The following is a 22,178-nucleotide window of genomic DNA, read 5'->3' on the forward strand; positions in this document are numbered from 1 at the left end:
GACCCTGCTGGGACATTATACAGTAATGGAGGGGTCTGGTGATGATTAGAGAGGTGACACTGCTGGGACATTATACAGTAGTGGAGGGGTCTGATGACTGGAGAGGTGACACTGCTGGGACATTATACAGTAATGGAGGGATCTGATGACTGGAGAGGTGACACTGCTGGGACATTATACAGTAATGGAGGGGTCTGATGACTGGAGAGGTGACACTGCTGGGACATTATACAGTAATGGAGGGGTCTGGTGATAACTGGAGAGGTGACCCTGCTCGGACATTATACAGTAATTGAGGGGTCTGGTGATGATTAGAGAGGTGACACTGCTGGGAGATTATACAGTAATGGAGGGGTCTGGTGATGATTAGAGAGGTGACACTGCTGGGACATTATACAGTAATGGAGGGGTCTGGTGATGATTAGAGAGGTGACACTGCTGGGACATTATACAGTAATGGAGGGTCTGGTGATGACTGGAGAAGTGACACTGCTGGGACATTATACAGTAATGGAGGGGTCTGGTGATGACTGGAGAGGTGACACTGTTGGGACATTATACAGTAATGGAGGGGTCTGGTGATGACTGGAGAGGTGACACTGCTGGGACATTATACAGTAATGGAGGGGTCTGGTTATGACTGGAGAGGTGACACTGCTGGGACATTATACAGTAATGGAGGGGTCTGGTGATGATTAGAGAGGTGACACTGCTGGGACATTATTCAGTATTGGAGGGGTCTGGTGATGACTGGAGAGGGGACACGGCTGGGACATTATACAGTAATGGAGGGGTCTGGTGATGACTGGAGAGGTGACACTGCTGGGACATTATACAGTAATGGAGGGGTCTGGTGATGACTGGAGAGGTGACACTGCTGGGACATTATACAGTAATGGAGGGGTCTGGTGATGACTGGAGAGATGACACTGCTGGGACATTATACAGTAATGGAGGGGTCTGGTGATGATTAGAGAGGTGACACTGCTGGGACGTTGTACAGTATTGGAGGGGTCTGGTGATGACTGGAGAGGTGACCCTGCTGGGACATAATACAGTAATGGAGGGGTCTGGTGATGACTGGAGAGGTGACCCTGCTTGGACATTATACAGTAATGGAGGGGTCTGGTGATGACTGGAGAGGTGACCCTGCTGGGACATTATACAGTAATGGAGGGATCTGGTGATGACTGGAGAGGTGACCCTGCTGGGACATTATACAGTAATGGAGGGTCTGGTGATGACTGGAGAGGTGACACTGCTGGGAATTTATACAGTAATGGAGGGGTCTGGTGATGACTGGAGAGATGACACTGCTGGGACATAATACAGTAATGGAGGGGTCTGGTGATGACTGGAGAGGTGACCATGCTGGGACATTATACAGTAATGGAGGGGTCTGGTGATGACTGGAGAGATGACACTGCTAGGACATTATACAGTAATGGAGGGGTCTGGTGATGATTAGAGAGGTGACACTGCTGGGACATTATACAGTAATGGAGGGGTCTGTGATGATTAGAGAGTTGACACTGCTGGGACATTATACAGTAATGGAGGGGTCTGGTGATGACTGGAGAGGTGACACTGCTGGGACATTATACAGTAATGGAGGAGTCTGGTGATGACTGGAGAGGTGACCATGCTGGGACATTATACAGTAATGGAGGGGTCTGGTGATGATTAGAGAGGTGACACTGCTGGGACATTATACAGTAATGGAGGGGTCTGGTGATGACTGGAGAGGTGACACTGCTGGGACATTATACAGTAATGGAGGGGTCTGGTGATGACTGGAGAGGTTATACTGCTGGGACATTATACAGTAATGGAGGGGTCTGGTGATGATTGGAGAGGTGACCCTGCTGGACATTATACAGTAATGGAGGGGTCTGGTGATGACTGGAGAGGTGACACTGCTGGGACATTATACAGTAATGGAGGGGTCTGGTGATGACTGGAGAGGTGACCCTGCTGGGACATAATAATGTAATGGAGGGATCTGGTGATGACTGGAGAGGTGACACTGCTGGGACATTATACAGTAGTGGAGGGGTCTGGTGATGACTGGAGAGGTTACCCTGCTGGGACATTATACAGTAATGGAGGGTTCTGGTGATGATTAGAGAGGTGACACTGCTGGGACATTATACAGTAATGGAGGGGTCTGGTGATGACTTGAGAGGTGACACTGCTGGGACATAATACAGTAATGGAGGGGTCTGGTGATGACTGGAGAGGTGACACTGCTGGGACATTATACAGTAATGGAGGGGTCTGGTGATGATTAGAGAAGTGACAGTGCTGGGATATTATACAGTAATGAAGGGTCTGGTGATAACTGGAGAGGTGACCCTGCTGGGACATTATTCAGTAATGGAGGGGTCTGGTGATGACTGGAGAGGTGACCCTGCTGGGACATTATACAGTAATGGAGGGGTCTGGTGATGACTGGAGAGGTGACACTGCTGGGACATTATACAGTATTGGAGGGGTCTGGTGATGATTAGAGAGGTGACACTGCTGGGACATTATACAGTATTGGAGGGGTCTGATGATGACTGGAGAGGTGACACTGCTGGGACATTATACAGTAATGGAGGGGTCTGGTGATGACTGGAGAGGTGACACTGCTGGGACATTATACAGTAATGGAGGGGTCTGGTGATGACTGGAGAGGTGACACTGCTGGGACATTAAATAGTAATGGAGGGGTCTGGTGATGATTAGAGAGGTGACACTGCTGGGACGTTGTACAGTATTGGAGGGGTCTGGTGATGATTAGAGAGGTGACACTGCTGGGAAATTATACAGTAATGGAGGGGTCTGGTGATGACTGGAGAGGTGACACTGCTGGGACATTATACAGTAATGGAGGGGTCTGGTGATGACTGGAGAGGTGACCCTGCTGGGACATTATACAGTAATGGAGGGGTCTGGTGATTAGAGAGGTGACACTGCTGGGACATTATACAGTAATGGAGGGGTCTGTGATGATTAGAGAGTTGACACTGCTGGGACATTATACAGTAATGGAGGGGTCTGGTGATGACTGGAGAGGTGACACTGCTGGGACATTATACAGTAATGGAGGGGTCTGGTGATTAGAGAGGTGACACTGCTGGGACATTATACAGTAATGGAGGGGTCTGGTGATGACTGGAGAGGTGACACTGCTGGGACATAATACAGTAATGGAGGGGTCTGGTGATGACTGGAGGGGTGACACTGCTGGGACATTATACAGTAATGGAGGGGTCTGGTGATGATTAGAGAGGTGACACTGCTGGGACATTATACAGTAATGGAGGGGTCTGGTGATGACTGGAGAGGTGACACTGCTGGGACATTATACAGTAATGGAGGGGTCTGGTGATGACTGGAGAGGTGACCCTGCTGGGACATTATTCAGTAATGGAGGGGTCTGGTGATTACTGGAGAGGTGACACTGCTGGGACATTATACAGTAATGGAGGGGTCTGGTGATGACTGGAGAGGTGACCCTGCTGGGACATTATACAGTAATGGAGGGGTCTGGTGATGACTGGAGAGGTGACCCTGCTGGGACATTATACAGTAATGGAGGGGTCTGGTGATGATTAGAGAGGTGACACTGCTGGGAAATTATACAGTAATGGAGGGGTCTGGTGATGACTGGAGAGGTGACACTGCTGGGACATTATACAGTAATGGAGGGGTCTGGTGATGACTGGAGAGGTGACCCTGCTGGGACATTATACAGTAATGGAGGGGTCTGGTGATTAGAGAGGTGACACTGCTGGGACATTATACAGTAATGGAGGGGTCTGTGATGATTAGAGAGTTGACACTGCTGGGACATTATACAGTAATGGAGGGGTCTGGTGATGACTGGAGAGGTGACACTGCTGGGACATTATACAGTAATGGAGGGGTCTGGTGATTAGAGAGGTGACACTGCTGGGACATTATACAGTAATGGAGGGGTCTGGTGATGACTGGAGAGGTGACACTGCTGGGACATAATACAGTAATGGAGGGGTCTGGTGATGACTGGAGGGGTGACACTGCTGGGACATTATACAGTAATGGAGGGGTCTGGTGATGATTAGAGAGGTGACACTGCTGGGACATTATACAGTAATGGAGGGGTCTGGTGATGACTGGAGAGGTGACACTGCTGGGACATTATACAGTAATGGAGGGGTCTGGTGATGACTGGAGAGGTGACCCTGCTGGGACATTATTCAGTAATGGAGGGGTCTGGTGATTACTGGAGAGGTGACACTGCTGGGACATTATACAGTAATGGAGGGGTCTGGTGATGACTGGAGAGGTGACCCTGCTGGGACATTATACAGTAATGGAGGGGTCTGGTGATGACTGGAGAGGTGACCCTGCTGGGACATTATACAGTAATGGAGGGGTCTGGTGATGATTAGAGAGGTGACACTGCTGGGACATTATACAGTAGTGGAGGGGTCTGATGACTGGAGAGGTGACACTGCTGGGACATTATACAGTAATGGAGGGATCTGATGACTGGAGAGGTGACACTGCTGGGACATTATACAGTAATGGAGGGGTCTGATGACTGGAGAGGTGACACTGCTGGGACATTATACAGTAATGGAGGGGTCTGGTGATAACTGGAGAGGTGACCCTGCTCGGACATTATACAGTAATTGAGGGTTCTGGTGATGATTAGAGAGGTGACACTGCTGGGAGATTATACAGTAATGGAGGGGTCTGGTGATGATTAGAGAGGTGACACTGCTGGGACATTATACAGTAATGGAGGGGTCTGGTGATGATTAGAGAGGTGACACTGCTGTGACATTATACAGTAATGGAGGGTCTGGTGATGACTGGAGAAGTGACACTGCTGGGACATTATACAGTAATGGAGGGGTCTGGTGATGACTGGAGAGGTGACACTGTTGGGACATTATACAGTAATGGAGGGGTCTGGTGATGACTGGAGAGGTGACACTGCTGGGACATTATACAGTAATGGAGGGGTCTGGTTATGACTGGAGAGGTGACACTGCTGGGACATTATACAGTAATGGAGGGGTCTGGTGATGATTAGAGAGGTGACACTGCTGGGACATTATTCAGTATTGGAGGGGTCTGGTGATGACTGGAGAGGGGACACGGCTGGGACATTATACAGTAATGGAGGGGTCTGGTGATGACTGGAGAGGTGACACTGCTGGGACATTATACAGTAATGGAGGGGTCTGGTGATGACTGGAGAGGTGACACTGCTGGGACATTATACAGTAATGAAGGGGTCTGGTGATGACTGGAGAGATGACACTGCTGGGACATTATACAGTAATGGAGGGGTCTGGTGATGATTAGAGAGGTGACACTGCTGGGACGTTGTACAGTATTGGAGGGGTCTGGTGATGACTGGAGAGGTGACCCTGCTGGGACATAATACAGTAATGGAGGGGTCTGGTGATGACTGGAGAGGTGACCCTGCTTGGACATTATACAGTAATGGAGGGGTCTGGTGATGACTGGAGAGGTGACCCTGCTGGGACATTATACAGTAATGGAGGGATCTGGTGATGACTGGAGAGGTGACCCTGCTGGGACATTATACAGTAATGGAGGGTCTGGTGATGACTGGAGAGGTGACACTGCTGGGAATTTATACAGTAATGGAGGGGTCTGGTGATGACTGGAGAGATGACACTGCTGGGACATAATACAGTAATGGAGGGGTCTGGTGATGACTGGAGAGGTGACCATGCTGGGACATTATACAGTAATGGAGGGGTCTGGTGATGACTGGAGAGATGACACTGCTAGGACATTATACAGTAATGGAGGGGTCTGGTGATGATTAGAGAGGTGACACTGCTGGGACATTATACAGTAATGGAGCGGTCTGTGATGATTAGAGAGTTGACACTGCTGGGACATTATACAGTAATGGAGGGGTCTGGTGATGACTGGAGAGGTGACCATGCTGGGACATTATACAGTAATGGAGGGGTCTGGTGATGATTAGAGAGGTGACACTGCTGGGACATTATACAGTAATGGAGGGGTCTGGTGATGACTGGAGAGGTGACCCTGCTGGGACATAATAATGTAATGGAGGGATCTGGTGATGACTGGAGAGGTGACACTGCTGGGACATTATACAGTAGTGGAGGGGTCTGGTGATGACTGGAGAGGTTACCCTGCTGGGACATTATACAGTAATGGAGGGTTCTGGTGATGATTAGAGAGGTGACACTGCTGGGACATTATACAGAAATGGAGGGGTCTGGTGATGACTTGAGAGGTGACACTGCTGGGACATAATACAGTAATGGAGGGGTCTGGTGATGACTGGAGGGGTGACACTGCTGGGACATTATACAGTAATGGAGGGGTCTGGTGATGATTAGAGAAGTGACAGTGCTGGGATATTATACAGTAATGAAGGGTCTGGTGATAACTGGAGAGGTGACCCTGCTGGGACATTATTCAGTAATGGAGGGGTCTGGTGATGACTGGAGAGGTGACCCTGCTGGGACATTATACAGTAATGGAGGGGTCTGGTGATGACTGGAGAGGTGACACTGCTGGGACATTATACAGTATTGGAGGGGTCTGGTGATGATTAGAGAGGTGACACTGCTGGGACATTATACAGTATTGGAGGGGTCTGATGATGACTGGAGAGGTGACACTGCTGGGACATTATATAGTAATGGAGGGGTCTGGTGATGACTGGAGAGATGACACTGCTGGGACATTATACAGTAATGGAGGGATCTGGTGATGACTGGAGAGGTGACACTGCTGGGACATTATACAGTAATGGAGGGGTCTGGTGATGACTGGAGAGGTGACCCTGCTGGGACATTATTCAGTAATGGAGGGGTCTGGTGATTACTGGAGAGGTGACACTGCTGGGACATTATACAGTAATGGAGGGGTCTGGTGATGACTGGAGAGGTGACCCTGCTGGGACATTATACAGTAATGGAGGGGTCTGGTGATGACTGGAGAGGTGACCCTGCTGGGACATTATACAGTAATGGAGGGGTCTGGTGATGATTAGAGAGGTGACACTGCTGGGACATTATACAGTAGTGGAGGGGTCTGATGACTGGAGAGGTGACACTGCTGGGACATTATACAGTAATGGAGGGATCTGATGACTGGAGAGGTGACACTGCTGGGACATTATACAGTAATGGAGGGGTCTGATGACTGGAGAGGTGACACTGCTGGGACATTATACAGTAATGGAGGGGTCTGGTGATAACTGGAGAGGTGACCCTGCTCGGACATTATACAGTAATTGAGGGGTCTGGTGATGATTAGAGAGGTGACACTGCTGGGAGATTATACAGTAATGGAGGGGTCTGGTGATGATTAGAGAGGTGACACTGCTGGGACATTATACAGTAATGGAGGGGTCTGGTGATGATTAGAGAGGTGACACTGCTGGGACATTATACAGTAATGGAGGGGTCTGGTGATGACTGGAGAGGTGACATTGCTGGGATATTATACAGTAATGGAGGGTCTGGTGATGATTAGAGAGGTGACACTGCTGGGACATTATACAGTAATGGAGGGATCTGGTGATGACTGGAGAGGTGACCCTGCTGGGACATTATACAATAATGGAGGGTCTGGTGATGACTGGAGAAGTGACACTGCTGGGACATTATACAGTAATGGAGGGGTCTGGTGATGACTGGAGAGGTGACACTGTTGGGACATTATACAGTAATGGAGGGGTCTGGTGATGACTGGAGAGATGACACTGCTGGGACATAATACAGTAATGGAGGGGTCTGGTGATGACTGGAGAGGTGACACTGCTGGGACATTATACAGTAATGGAGGGGTCTGGTGATGACTGGAGAGGTGACACTGCTGGGACATTATACAGTAATGGAGGGGTCTGGTGATGACTGGAGAGGTGACTCTGCTGGGACATTATACAGTAATGGAGGGGTCTGGTGATGACTGGAGAGGTGACACTGCTGGGACATTATACTGTAATGGAGGGGTCTGGTGATGACTGGAGAGGTGACACTGCTGGGACATTATACAGTAATGGAGAGGTCTGGTGATGACTGGAGAGGTGACACTGCTGGGACATAATACAGTAATGGAGAGGTCTGGTGATGACTGGAGAGGTGACACTGCTGGGAAATTAAACAGTAATGGAGGGGTCTGGTGATGACTGGAGAGGTGACCCTGCTGGGACATTATACAGTAATGGAGGCGTCTGGTGATGACTGGAGAGGTGACACTGCTGGGACATTATACAGTAATGGAGGGGTCTGGTGATGACTGGAGAGGTGACCCTGCTGGGACATTATACAGTAATGGAGGGGTCTGGTGATGACTGGAGAGGTGACACTGCTGGGACATTATACAGTAATGGAGGGGTCTGGTGATGACTGGAGAGGTGACACTGCTGGGACATTATACAGTAATGGAGGGGTCTGGTGATGACTGGAGAGGAGACACTGCTGGAACATTATACAGTAATGGAGGGGTCTGGTGATGACTGGAGAGGTGACACTGCTGGGACATTATACAGTAATGGAGGGGTCTGGTGATGACTGGAGAGGTGACACTGCTGGGACATTATACAGTAATGGAGGGGTCTGGTGATGACTGGAGAGGTGACCCTGCTGGGACATTATACAGTAATGGAGGGGTCTGGTGATGACTGGAGAGGTGACCCTGCTGGGACATTATACAGTAATGGAGGGGTCTGGTGATGACTGGAGAGGTGACACTGCTGGGACATTATACAGTAATGGAGGGGTCTGGTGATGACTGGAGAGGTGACACTGCTGGGACATTATACAGTAATGGAGGGGTCTGGTGATGACTGGAGAGGTGACCCTGCTGGGACATTATACAGTAATGGAGGGGTCTGGTGATGACTGGAGAGGTGACCCTGCTGGGACATTATACAGTAATGGAGGGGTCTGGTGATGACTGGAGAGGTGACACTGCTGGGACATTATACAGTAATGGAGGGGTCTGCTGATGACTGGAGAGGTGACACTGCTGGGACATTATACAGTAATGGAGGGGTCTGGTGATGACTGGAGAGGTGACACTGCTGGGACATTATACAGTAATGGAGGGGTCTGGTGATGACTGGAGAGGTGACACTGCTGGGACATTAAATAGTAATGGAGGGGTCTGGTGATGATTAGAGAGGTGACACTGCTGGGACGTTGTACAGTATTGGAGGGGTCTGGTGATGATTAGAGAGGTGACACTGCTGGGAAATTATACAGTAATGGAGGGGTCTGGTGATGACTGGAGAGGTGACACTGCTGGGACATTATACAGTAATGGAGGGGTCTGGTGATGACTGGAGAGGTGACCCTGCTGGGACATTATACAGTAATGGAGGGGTCTGGTGATTAGAGAGGTGACACTGCTGGGACATTATACAGTAATGGAGGGGTCTGTGATGATTAGAGAGTTGACACTGCTGGGACATTATACAGTAATGGAGGGGTCTGGTGATGACTGGAGAGGTGACACTGCTGGGACATTATACAGTAATGGAGGGGTCTGGTGATTAGAGAGGTGACACTGCTGGGACATTATACAGTAATGGAGGGGTCTGGTGATGACTGGAGAGGTGACACTGCTGGGACATAATACAGTAATGGAGGGGTCTGGTGATGACTGGAGGGGTGACACTGCTGGGACATTATACAGTAATGGAGGGGTCTGGTGATGATTAGAGAGGTGACACTGCTGGGACATTATACCGTAATGGAGGGGTCTGGTGATGACTGGAGAGGTGACACTGCTGGGACATTATACAGTAATGGAGGGGTCTGGTGATGACTGGAGAGGTGACCCTGCTGGGACATTATTCAGTAATGGAGGGGTCTCGTGATTACTGGAGAGGTGACACTGCTGGGACATTATACAGTAATGGAGGGGTCTGGTGATGACTGGAGAGGTGACCCTGCTGGGACATTATACAGTAATGGAGGGGTCTGGTGATGACTGGAGAGGTGACCCTGCTGGGACATTATACAGTAATGGAGGGGTCTGGTGATGATTAGAGAGGTGACACTGCTGGGACATTATACAGTAGTGGAGGGGTCTGATGACTGGAGAGGTGACACTGCTGGGACATTATACAGTAATGGAGGGATCTGATGACTGGAGAGGTGACACTGCTGGGACATTATACAGTAATGGAGGGGTCTGACTGGAGAGGTGACACTGCTGGGACATTATACAGTAATGGAGGGGTCTGGTGATAACTGGAGAGGTGACCCTGCTCGGACATTATACAGTAATTGAGAGGTCTGGTGATGATTAGAGAGGTGACACTGCTGGGAGATTATACAGTAATGGAGGGGTCTGGTGATGATTAGAGAGGTGACACTGCTGGGACATTATACAGTAATGGAGGGGTCTGGTGATGATTAGAGAGGTGACACTGCTGGGACATTATACAGTAATGGAGGGTCTGGTGATGACTGGAGAAGTGACACTGCTGGGACATTATACAGTAATGGAGGGGTCTGGTGATGACTGGAGAGGTGACACTGTTGGGACATTATACAGTAATGGAGGGGTCTGGTAATGACTGGAGAGGTGACACTGCTGGGACATTATACAGTAATGGAGGGGTCTGGTTATGACTGGAGAGGTGACACTGCTGGGACATTATACAGTAATGGAGGGGTCTGGTGATGATTAGAGAGGTGACACTGCTGGGACATTATTCAGTATTGGAGGGGTCTGGTGATGACTGGAGAGGGGACACGGCTGGGACATTATACAGTAATGGAGGGGTCTGGTGATGACTGGAGAGGTGACACTGCTGGGACATTATACAGTAATGAAGGGGTCTGGTGATGACTGGAGAGATGACACTGCTGGGACATTATACAGTAATGGAGGGGTCTGGTGATGATTAGAGAGGTGACACTGCTGGGACGTTGTACAGTATTGGAGGGGTCTGGTGATGACTGGAGAGGTGACCCTGCTGGGACATAATACAGTAATGGAGGGGTCTGGTGATGACTGGAGAGGTGACCCTGCTTGGACATTATACAGTAATGGAGGGGTCTGGTGATGACTGGAGAGGTGACCCTGCTGGGACATTATACAGTAATGGAGGGATCTGGTGATGACTGGAGAGGTGACCCTGCTGGGACATTATACAGTAATGGAGGGTCTGGTGATGACTGGAGAGGTGACACTGCTGGGAATTTATACAGTAATGGAGGGGTCTGGTGATGACTGGAGAGATGACACTGCTGGGACATAATACAGTAATGGAGGGGTCTGGTGATGACTGGAGAGGTGACCATGCTGGGACATTATACAGTAATGGAGGGGTCTGGTGATGACTGGAGAGATGACACTGCTAGGACATTATACAGTAATGGAGGGGTCTGGTGATGATTAGAGAGGTGACACTGCTGGGACATTATACAGTAATGGAGCGGTCTGTGATGATTAGAGAGTTGACACTGCTGGGACATTATACAGTAATGGAGGGGTCTGGTGATGACTGGAGAGGTGACACTGCTGGGACATTATACAGTAATGGAGGAGTCTGGTGATGACTGGAGAGGTGACCATGCTGGGACATTATACAGTAATGGAGGGGTCTGGTGATGATTAGAGAGGTGACACTGCTGGGACATTATACAGTAATGGAGGGGTCTGGTGATGACTGGAGAGGTGACACTGCTGGGACATTATACAGTAATGGAGGGGTCTGGTGATGACTGGAGAGGTTATACTGCTGGGACATTATACAGTAATGGAGGGGTCTGGTGATGACTGGAGAGGTGACCCTGCTGGACATTATACAGTAATGAAGGGGTCTGGTGATGACTGGAGAGATGACACTGCTGGGACATTATACAGTAATGGAGGGGTCTGGTGATGATTAGAGAGGTGACACTGCTGGGACGTTGTACAGTATTGGAGGGGTCTGGTGATGACTGGAGAGGTGACCCTGCTGGGACATAATACAGTAATGGAGGGGTCTGGTGATGACTGGAGAGGTGACCCTGCTTGGACATTATACAGTAATGGAGGGGTCTGGTGATGACTGGAGAGGTGACCCTGCTGGGACATTATACAGTAATGGAGGGATCTGGTGATGACTGGAGAGGTGACCCTGCTGGGACATTATACAGTAATGGAGGGTCTGGTGATGACTGGAGAGGTGACACTGCTGGGAATTTATACAGTAATGGAGGGGTCTGGTGATGACTGGAGAGATGACACTGCTGGGACATAATACAGTAATGGAGGGGTCTGGTGATGACTGGAGAGGTGACCATGCTGGGACATTATACAGTAATGGAGGGGTCTGGTGATGACTGGAGAGATGACACTGCTAGGACATTATACAGTAATGGAGGGGTCTGGTGATGATTAGAGAGGTGACACTGCTGGGACATTATACAGTAATGGAGCGGTCTGTGATGATTAGAGAGTTGACACTGCTGGGACATTATACAGTAATGGAGGGGTCTGGTGATGACTGGAGAGGTGACACTGCTGGGACATTATACAGTAATGGAGGAGTCTGGTGATGACTGGAGAGGTGACCATGCTGGGACATTATACAGTAATGGAGGGGTCTGGTGATGATTAGAGAGGTGACACTGCTGGGACATTATACAGTAATGGAGGGGTCTGGTGATGACTGGAGAGGTGACACTGCTGGGACATTATACAGTAATGGAGGGGTCTGGTGATGACTGGAGAGGTTATACTGCTGGGACATTATACAGTAATGGAGGGGTCTGGTGATGACTGGAGAGGTGACCCTGCTGGACATTATACAGTAATGGAGGGGTCTGGTGATGACTGGAGAGGTGACACTGCTGGGACATTATACAGTAATGGAGGGGTCTGGTGATGACTGGAGAGGTGACCCTGCTGGGACATAATAATGTAATGGAGGGATCTGGTGATGACTGGAGAGGTGACACTGCTGGGACATTATACAGTAGTGGAGGGGTCTGGTGATGACTGGAGAGGTTACCCTGCTGGGACATTATACAGTAATGGAGGGTTCTGGTGATGATTAGAGAGGTGACACTGCTGGGACATTATACAGTAATGGAGGGGTCTGGTGATGACTTGAGAGGTGACACTGCTGGGACATAATACAGTAATGGAGGGGTCTGGTGATGACTGGAGGGGTGACACTGCTGGGACATTATACAGTAATGGAGGGGTCTGGTGATGATTAGAGAAGTGACAGTGCTGGGATATTATACAGTAATGAAGGGTCTGGTGATAACTGGAGAGGTGACCCTGCTGGGACATTATTCAGTAATGGAGGGGTCTGGTGATGACTGGAGAGGTGACCCTGCTGGGACATTATACAGTAATGGAGGGGTCTGGTGATGACTGGAGAGGTGACACTGCTGGGACATTATACAGTATTGGAGGGGTCTGGTGATGATTAGAGAGGTGACACTGCTGGGACATTATACAGTATTGGAGGGGTCTGATGATGACTGGAGAGGTGACACTGCTGGGACATTATATAGTAATGGAGGGGTCTGGTGATGACTGGAGAGATGACACTGCTGGGACATTAAATAGTAATGGAGGGGTCTAGTGATGACTGGAGAGGTGACACTGCTGGGACATTATACAGTAATGGAGGGGTCTGGTGATGACTGGAGAGGTGACACTGCTGGGACATTATACAGTAATGGAGGGGTCTGGTGATGACTGGAGAGGTGACACTGCTGGGACATTATACAGTAATGAAGGGGTCTGGTGATGACTGGAGAGATGACACTGCTGGGACATTATACAGTAATGGAGGGGTCTGGTGATGACTGGAGAGGTGACACTGCTGGGACATTATACAGTAATGGAGGGGTCTGGTGATGACTGGAGAGGTGACACTGCTGGGACATTATACAGTAATGAAGGGGTCTGGTGATGACTGGAGAGATGACACTGCTGGGACATTAAATAGTAATGGAGGGGTCTGGTGATGACTGGAGAGGTGACACTGCTGGGACATTATACAGTAATGGAGGGGTCTGGTGATGACTGGAGAGGTGACACTGCTGGGACATTATACAGTAATGGAGGGATCTGGTGATGATTAGAGAGGTGACACTGCTGGGACATTATACAGTAATGGAGGGATCTGGTGATGATTAGAGAGGTGACACTGCTGGGACATTATACAGTAATGGAGGGGTCTGGTGATGACTGGAGAGGTGACACTGGACATTATACAGTAATGGAGGGGTCTGGTGATGACTGGAGAGGTGACACTGCTGGGACATTATACAGTAATGGAGGGGTCTAGTGGTGATTAGAGAGGTGACCCTGCTGGGACATTATACAGTAATGGAGGGGTCTAGTGGTGATTAGAGAGGTGACACTGCTGGGACATTATACAGTAATGGAGGGGTCTGGTGATGACGGTATCATTGTGTGTCAGGTTCCTATAAGGTGTCAGGATGTGGCGGTCTATTTCTCCATGGAGGAGTGGGAGTATGTAGAAGGACACAAGGACCTGTACCAGGACATAGTCATGATGGAGGATCACCGGCCCCTCACATCACAAGGTAAGTAGAGACTTATATATAGAGATATCACTCTCACTACCTAATAACATAGAAATCTATCCAACACTGATGTATTCATTCCGTGTGTTCCCTACAGATGGAGTCATTGATAGAAATTCACCCGAGAGGTGTCCCCGCCATCTGTATTCCCAGGACTGTCCAGAGGGAAATGTCCCAGAGAAGCATCAGGTAGATGAGGCTGATCCTATATCTCTATAGGGGGGTTCTGCAGTCATAGATGTGGGGGTAGATTTTGGGGGTCTCTGTTGCTCCTCTTGTCTGCTGTATCGTAATGAATTATTCTATATGTCACATCAGGGGGGAGATCTGACTAATATTAAAGTGGAGGATGAAGCAGAAGAATGGATTATGAGGGAAGTAAAAGAGGAAATTCCAGAAGATGTTACTCCAGGTATGTATTAATTGATTGACAGCATTTTGACTGACAAAATGGCAACCAAAAAATTGGACCTGCTTCTCTACCAGACATGCCACATGCTAGGCACATCTGCTAGAAGAACCTCCTACTACACAGAAAACATCCTGTCAGGATGGAGCCTGTGAAATCAGCCTTGGAAGGATGGCAGGTTCCTTGTTTACTGCTGCTTGAACATGTGAGTAAGAAGGTTACTGCTTGGGGGGATCTTTGTATGTGCTGTGTTTATTGCTGCTTGGCAGATAAGTGTACATGAGAGGATTGCTGCTAAGGGGGTACTCTCATGACTGAAACTGATTACTTCTGGGTGTATATGTGATGCCTGAAAGTGAGTACTGCTGGGTAGTGGAATAAGATGTTAGCCCTAAGTGATTGCTACTGGGGGAATGAGATGTGAGCCATGAATGTGATTACTGCTGAGGAGGATAAGTACAAATTTCACCTAACGAGGGGATAATATATGTGCCCTCGTATATAAATTATGATAAATGCCCTTAAATGACAAATAATTAATCTACTTACACTATCAGAATCATTAATTAGGCCTAGATATATAAAACTAAACTTTATTAAATGACAGATAAATTTTGACATAGAGACATATAAATATTTTCAAAAACAGTACAACATTGTGTCTTTCAACCAGATAAGGGACACAAATCACAGATAAGGTAGGGGAGGGGTAAAGGGTACAGGTGAACCCCTACTCAATAAAGAGCCCTACCTAGTCTAATATCCTTGCCCTCACTAGTCAATAAGTGTGGACAGGGGTTGGATAATATGAACATTCCTTAATAAAGAAGTCATCAACAAAACAGGTTTGTATAGCATCTCGTGCTCCCTTTCCAACGCGTTTCTCCCTTAGCTAATGACTAGGGTTCATCAGGGAATGGAGGAGAAAAAATTAAATCATATAAATATCAAGTATTGCAGATAATGTACCGTAGTAGAGTAAAATCAAATAATGCTAAGGCACGACTGTCAAAAGATAATAACAGTCAAGCATACGAGCTGAGTTCATTAAGCAAATGTGTATAAGTCAGTCCATTATTTGATAAGAGCGGCCCCTTCCAAAGCGGTACCAGCTTAGGACCGGAGAAAACTGTAACAAAAACAGAAAAATATATATACCAATCTGGTTACTGTTGAAGATTCTCACATATAGTCATGTACAAAAAGAAAAAGATCTAATACCTCTGTATCAAGTTCACAATGAAACAGCAGAAAAGCAAGATGATCCCAGTATAGTTCAGACAGGGCTATATTAATAGGGTATAGATGACCCCAGAAGCTGTAGAGATAAGATCCACCATTTACCAAAAAATATACAACAGTGTGACATAGTCCCTACACATGTACAGAGAGAATAAGAAATGATAAAGATAGCATACCAGGTTCAATTCAGGACCTAGACACACTGTGTCCATTCCCTGATGAACCCTAGTCATTAGCTAAGGGAGAAACGCGTTGGAAAGGGAGCACGAGATGCTATACAAACCTGTTTTGTTGATGACTTCTTTATTAAGGAATGTTCATATTATCCAACCCCTGTCCACACTTATTGACTAGTGAGGGCAAGGATATTAGACTAGGTAGGGCTCTTTATTGAGTAGGGGTTCACCTGTACCCTTTACCCCTCCCCTACCTTATCTGTGATTTGTGTCCCTTATCTGGTTGAAAGACACAACGTTGTACTGTTTTTGAAAATATTTATATGTCTCTATGTCAAAATGTATCTGTCATTTAATAAAGTTTAGTTTTATATATCTAGGCCTAATTAATGATTCTGATTCTTGAGCTCTGAATGTGGTTACTACTAGGGGGATGAGATGTGAGCCATGAATGTGATTACTGCTGGAGAGGATAAGACATGAGCCCTGAATGTGATTACTGTTTGGGGGGGATGAAATGTGAGCCACGAATGTAATTGCTGCTGAGGGGTGGGGAAGAGACATGAACCCTGAATGTTATTACTACTAAGGGGATGAGATGTGAGCCCTGTATGTAATTGCTGCTGAGGGGTCGGGGAAGAGACATGAACTAGGGATCGATCGATTATCGGTTTGGCCGATATTATATTACCTTGGATGTACCAAACCGGCGAGATACTGAACCATGGGGAGCAGAAAAGAACTGTCACCGGGTAACAAGGTAATGGAACTTTGTAAAGATGGAAAAGGATATAAAAAGATATCCAGAGCCCTAAAAATGCCAACCAGTCAGTATTTGTTTAGTTAGAAGTTGAACATTTGGGAAACTCTGGTTGGGATTTAGTAACTGTGCAGTTATTGGACGATATAGATCTCATTATCATGTCCATGAAGTCAGCCTGAGATGGGAGACTGTGAGGGGAATGTCAGTGAGAAGTGTCAGGGACCCGTTCTCGCTCCTGTGCTGTGTCTGGTCCCTGTGGGGCACCCCTGGGAGTGTCCTAATGATACTATGATGAGAGCTGCTCATCACAATTGGAGGCAGGGCAGAGGGGCCAATCCACCCCGGGTCGCATCGCAGAGGCCTGTAATTTTGGTTCCGTTACATATGTTTTTACTTTTTTTTTTTTTTTTGCACCATTGCCCGGACCTGACCTTTTGATAATGACCTGATTGTCTTCATGTTTGGACCTGACCCTGTCTCTACTGGTTTGAATCCTGCTTATTGTTGTTCTTGCCTTTTGGTTCTGATTCTGTGCTGCATTGTCCTTCTGATTCTGACCCCCTGACCCGTTTTCTCTCTCCTTGTACTGATTTTTTGAATCAGATCATTTTTATTGAATTTAGTTTTTAACACAAGAAAAAAACACACAAACATACCAACAACCCACTTCCCACCCACCCCTCCCTATCTACTCCCTCCCCCCAAACACAAAGTCTGTCTTAACCGCACAAACCCAGATTACTAAGGAAGTGAATCAAAATGGGTGTGAAAGACATGGCCTCCTAGAAGCTGACCGTATTATATCAGAGAACACATACACTCAAACCAGGCACCTCAACAAAAAACAGCGAATACAGAGACTAAGAAAGGAGCACTCACCAGGCAAACATCTCTCCACCCAGTAACAATTAATATGTAGACCAGCATCTACATCCCACCCCCAGCAGGGTCAAATTTCCACACCCAAGGGCCCCAGATACCTTCAAACTTCCTTTCCACTTTACCTTAAAGGTAGATCCCTTTCTCCAACCGGACTATAAACTGAAACCGGGCAATCAAATCGCCACATCTGGAGGAGTGGCCCTAATCCAATATTGTGCAATCAGTTTCCGGGCCTGATATAAGATCGTAGCATGCCAATCTCCATCCAAAGAGGGTTCCGGACCACAACCAATAAGACCGAGCAGACACGCCTTAGGAAGCCGAGATAACGTCACCCCATACACCACCCAGATAAGATCAAGTACTGCCCTCCAATAAGTATCTAAAAGGGGGCAATCCCAGATCATATGCACCAGATGTGCCTCCAACCTACCACACCGTGGACAAGCAGAATCAGACCTGACCCCTGTAGGAACAGTGGAGTTTTATACACTCTATGGAGGAGAAATAATTGAGAAAGCCTATTCAACTCTGATAAAGATAAAAACTGTGTCAGAGCCAACACAGTGGACCACTCCTCGTCAGTCATAACTCCGATATCCTGCTCCCATTTACTATGGACAGTTAGGGGGAATTTTTCATGATGAAAGCTCAACAGTTCCCAATAGAGCCACGAAATCATCCCAGCCGACTCCCTTTTTGTGACCACCGAGTCCAGTACCACATTAGAATGAATTGCCAACGAAAGGGACCTACATTGTGTTTCATAGACATGGCGAAGCTGTTAATACCTATAAAAGGAGTAGTAAGGCAAGGCAAACTCCTCCTGCAAGTCCCCAAAGGACCGGACCACACCCTGAATAGCCAATTGCTCCAGACTACACAGTCCCATCCTTTCCCAAAAACCAGCATCTAGAAAAGAATAGAAATCAGGCAGGCCAGGGTTACACCACAGCGGAGTAAATTTAGTGCAACCAGTAATTCCCAGTAGTTTGCGCGTGTGACCCCAAAGCCTGCAAAGAATTTGGGTAGTGGGAGAGGAGTCAGGAGGCCTAGTGAGGGCACTAATCTCAGGTGTGTGGAGCGGGACCCGGCCCCCATGTCTGGCTATGAACAACCATCCTGTAGGACCTAACGTGTGAGCATGCGCCCAACCCCTTAGTTGATGCAGTTGGGGGTCCAGAAAATACAACCAGGGATTAGGTAGGGCTAATCCCCCCCGAGAACTTCCCCCTTTGAAGTGTTTCCAGTTGTATCCTGGCAGAGAGCGCCCCCAGACCAGTTGCCTGAAGAGGCGCTAAATACGTTGAAAGTGGGCCATCGCAATCCACACCGGTGAATTTTGTAGTACGTACAATTATTGCGGCATTGAGATCGGAAGTTTACGCCAAATTGCTACCTTTTGGGAACTCCTGTCCAGTAGAGGTGTTAGGTTACATGGAATAAAATCATTCAGGGAGGGAGTAATAAAAATGCCCAGATACTTAAAACTAGTCGCCACCTGTAACCTAGAGGTGGCAATCTGAGGAATGTCAGGTAGGGGATCAAGAGGCATCAGCACAGATTTGTCCCAGTTATTCAACAGACCTGAATAGGACCCGAAATCAGATATGAGAGACATAACAGGTGCCAGGGAAAGGGCTGTATCCCCCAAAAACAACAGCATGTCGTCCACATAGACCGCAACCCGCTCCTCAATGGACCCATGTCTGAGCCCCAAAACATCTACAGAAGATCTAATGAGACAAGTTAAAGGCTCAATAGCTAAGGGAAAGAGCAGAGGCGACGGGACACCCCTGCCACGTGCCTCTCTGCAACCTAAATGACTGTGATAGCTGGCCGTTCACTCGGGCAACAGGGTTCCAGTACAACTAATGGACATATGAGAGAAACCTTGGTCCAAAGCCCATAGATCTCATCACGCGCCACAAATAATTCCATTCAACGCTATCAAGCACCTTGGCAGCATCCAATGAAAAAAGTGATCTAGCACCAGCCCCCTCCGGAGTCATCTGCATATTGAGATAAATCCTACGAATATTATCAACTGTAGATTTGTCCGGCATAAAACCAGTCTGATCCCCTTGTACCAGTGATAAAACTACCTTAGCCAGCCTAGCGAGCACCTGAGCCAGCAGCTTCACATCGGCACATTATAGAGAAATAGGCCTGTAGGAGCCTGCACAGAGCAGGTCCTTACCAGGTTTTGGGAGAAGCACTACAATAGCCTCCATCATGGAGAGGGGCAAAGCAACCTCCTCCACCGCTGTCTCGAAAACTCACTGCACCTGTGGCGAAAGAACCCCCGGAAATTGTTTATAGACCTCACTCGGTAGACCATCGGGGCCCGGGGACTTCTCATTAGCGGCATCCTTCAGAGCCAATTCCAATTCCTCGCCCCTCTGCTCCAGAGAAAGCTAGGGCAGGGATACCCTTCTGACATAGTCCTCCAAGTCCACATCGGAACAAGTCGTCTTGGACGAGTATGCGTCTGTGTAAAAATCTACCATCGCCTGTAAGATGTCTCTATCTTCCGTAACTTCCCTCCCCCGAACATCCCTCAGACAACCAATGTACGTACCCCCTGCTGAGCACGAGCAATAGAGGCCAACAATTTTCCCGTGCCCTCACATTCAAAATAGCGCTGTTTAGTAAAAAAAAACCGTTGGTGTTCAGCAGCCTCTTCTAGGTAGGCAGTATAAGCACCCTGACCCTTTAACCAATCCTCTTTAGTCACTGAAGAAGGAGCCAAAACATAGGCACAGTCAGCCCCACTAAGGAAATAACATGGCCGTCCACATTGTTGGGCTGTTTCTCTCTGGCAAGCCGTAGAACATAGTCTAGATCCCGATAATGTAGGAGTTTCACAAGCATAGACCAGGGTGGACCCCCTGGTGGGAAGGGTCTAGTAGGGACTCGGTGGGCACGCTCCACAGCAAAGAGAGGGGTCAAGTGTGCAGCCCCAAACAAATCTTTGAGCCAGATTTCCACATACTCCGTGGGATACCGCCCCTCACATTTTTCTGGGAGTCCCACTATCAGCACATTATTCCTGCGGAGTCTGTTTTCCAGGTCATCGGCTTTAGCTTTTAGAAAGGCAATGTCCTGACCATGTCTAGTAGAATCTCGCACCAGAGGAACAACCGCATCCTCCACATCACTTTCCCTCCGCTGCAGGTGCGATCTGTCACTTTCTGAAAGTCGTAGCGGATGAGAGAGATGTCAGACTGCACAGTAGTCAGTAGTCAGTTGAGAGAGAGAGATGTCACATCTTTGTATCTCATCAAAGACAGCGGCCAGAGGAGGTTCAGCAGGAGGACTAGGTAATGCAGGCGCAGCAGGTAGAGCCGATGGAGTGCAAGGCAGGGAAACATGCGAATCCAAAACAGGCCTGCAAGAAGGCATCATAATCCTCCAGAGGGTCCGACAGAGCCCCAACATCAGCCATTGGTAGAGGAGCACCCCTGCGATCAGGAGAATCTGGGGAGGGGCACCGCAGAGCAAACTTCTCCAACTTAGCCGCCACCTCCTGCTGCAGCGCCAGTTTATTCCTCAGATTAGCAGACATGCCAGTCCCCTGTGGCGAGGAGTTAGCTCCATCCTTGATCTTCTTCCACTCATTAGCAGCCATGTAGTGTAGTAGAAAATGCACACAGCAGGATACAATGCAGGAGACACAGGATATAGGTAGGTACACTAGGACAGCAGTTGTGGGAGGGTAGGGAGATCACCAGGCCCTGAAAGTGGGACCATAACACCCTAGCAAATATTCAGCAGCCCCCAATAGGAGTCAGACAACATTACAGTTCTATAGGGGAGCAGCCCCCCCCCGCTGCAGAGAACCAGCAGGCACTCAGGTGGATGAGGAGGAGCCGGTACAGGGGGTCACCAGAGATATCAAAATGTCCAGAACAGGTGAAACACCCCACCACTGCAGGGGGTACTCTTAAACCGCAGGCTCCCCTGTTATGCAGGCTCCCCCGTTATGTTGGCTCCCCCAGGGGTACATGCAGCAGCCCAGATGCCGCCTGGATGACTAAAATGGCGGCCAACACCGAAGCAGCAGTCCCACCTCACCTCCGGTGCCGCTCCAAGCCCTCAGACAGGATGGGAACGCGCTCACCGGCAGTCCC

General features: G+C 48.4%; 2 protein-coding genes across 15 annotated transcripts in view; one reads left to right on the forward strand and one right to left on the reverse strand.

Annotated features, from left to right (window-relative positions):
* The window catches only part of LOC130277649 (zinc finger protein 569-like), a 614,204-nt gene that overhangs the window by 110,491 nt on the left and 481,535 nt on the right, over positions 1-22,178 (reverse strand). The window lies entirely within an intron of this gene.
* The window catches only part of LOC130286075 (oocyte zinc finger protein XlCOF7.1-like), a 40,734-nt gene that overhangs the window by 14,121 nt on the left and 4,435 nt on the right, over positions 1-22,178 (forward strand). The window contains exons 4-6 of the mRNA XM_056537242.1: positions 14,447-14,573; positions 14,671-14,762; positions 14,892-14,985. Of these exons, the coding sequence (XP_056393217.1) occupies positions 14,447-14,573; positions 14,671-14,762; positions 14,892-14,985 (313 nt within the window). The remainder of the gene's footprint in view (positions 1-14,446; positions 14,574-14,670; positions 14,763-14,891; positions 14,986-22,178) is intronic.

The sequence above is a fragment of the Hyla sarda genome, chromosome 1, assembly GCF_029499605.1.
Source record: "Hyla sarda isolate aHylSar1 chromosome 1, aHylSar1.hap1, whole genome shotgun sequence".
NCBI lineage: Eukaryota > Metazoa > Chordata > Amphibia > Anura > Hylidae > Hyla > Hyla sarda.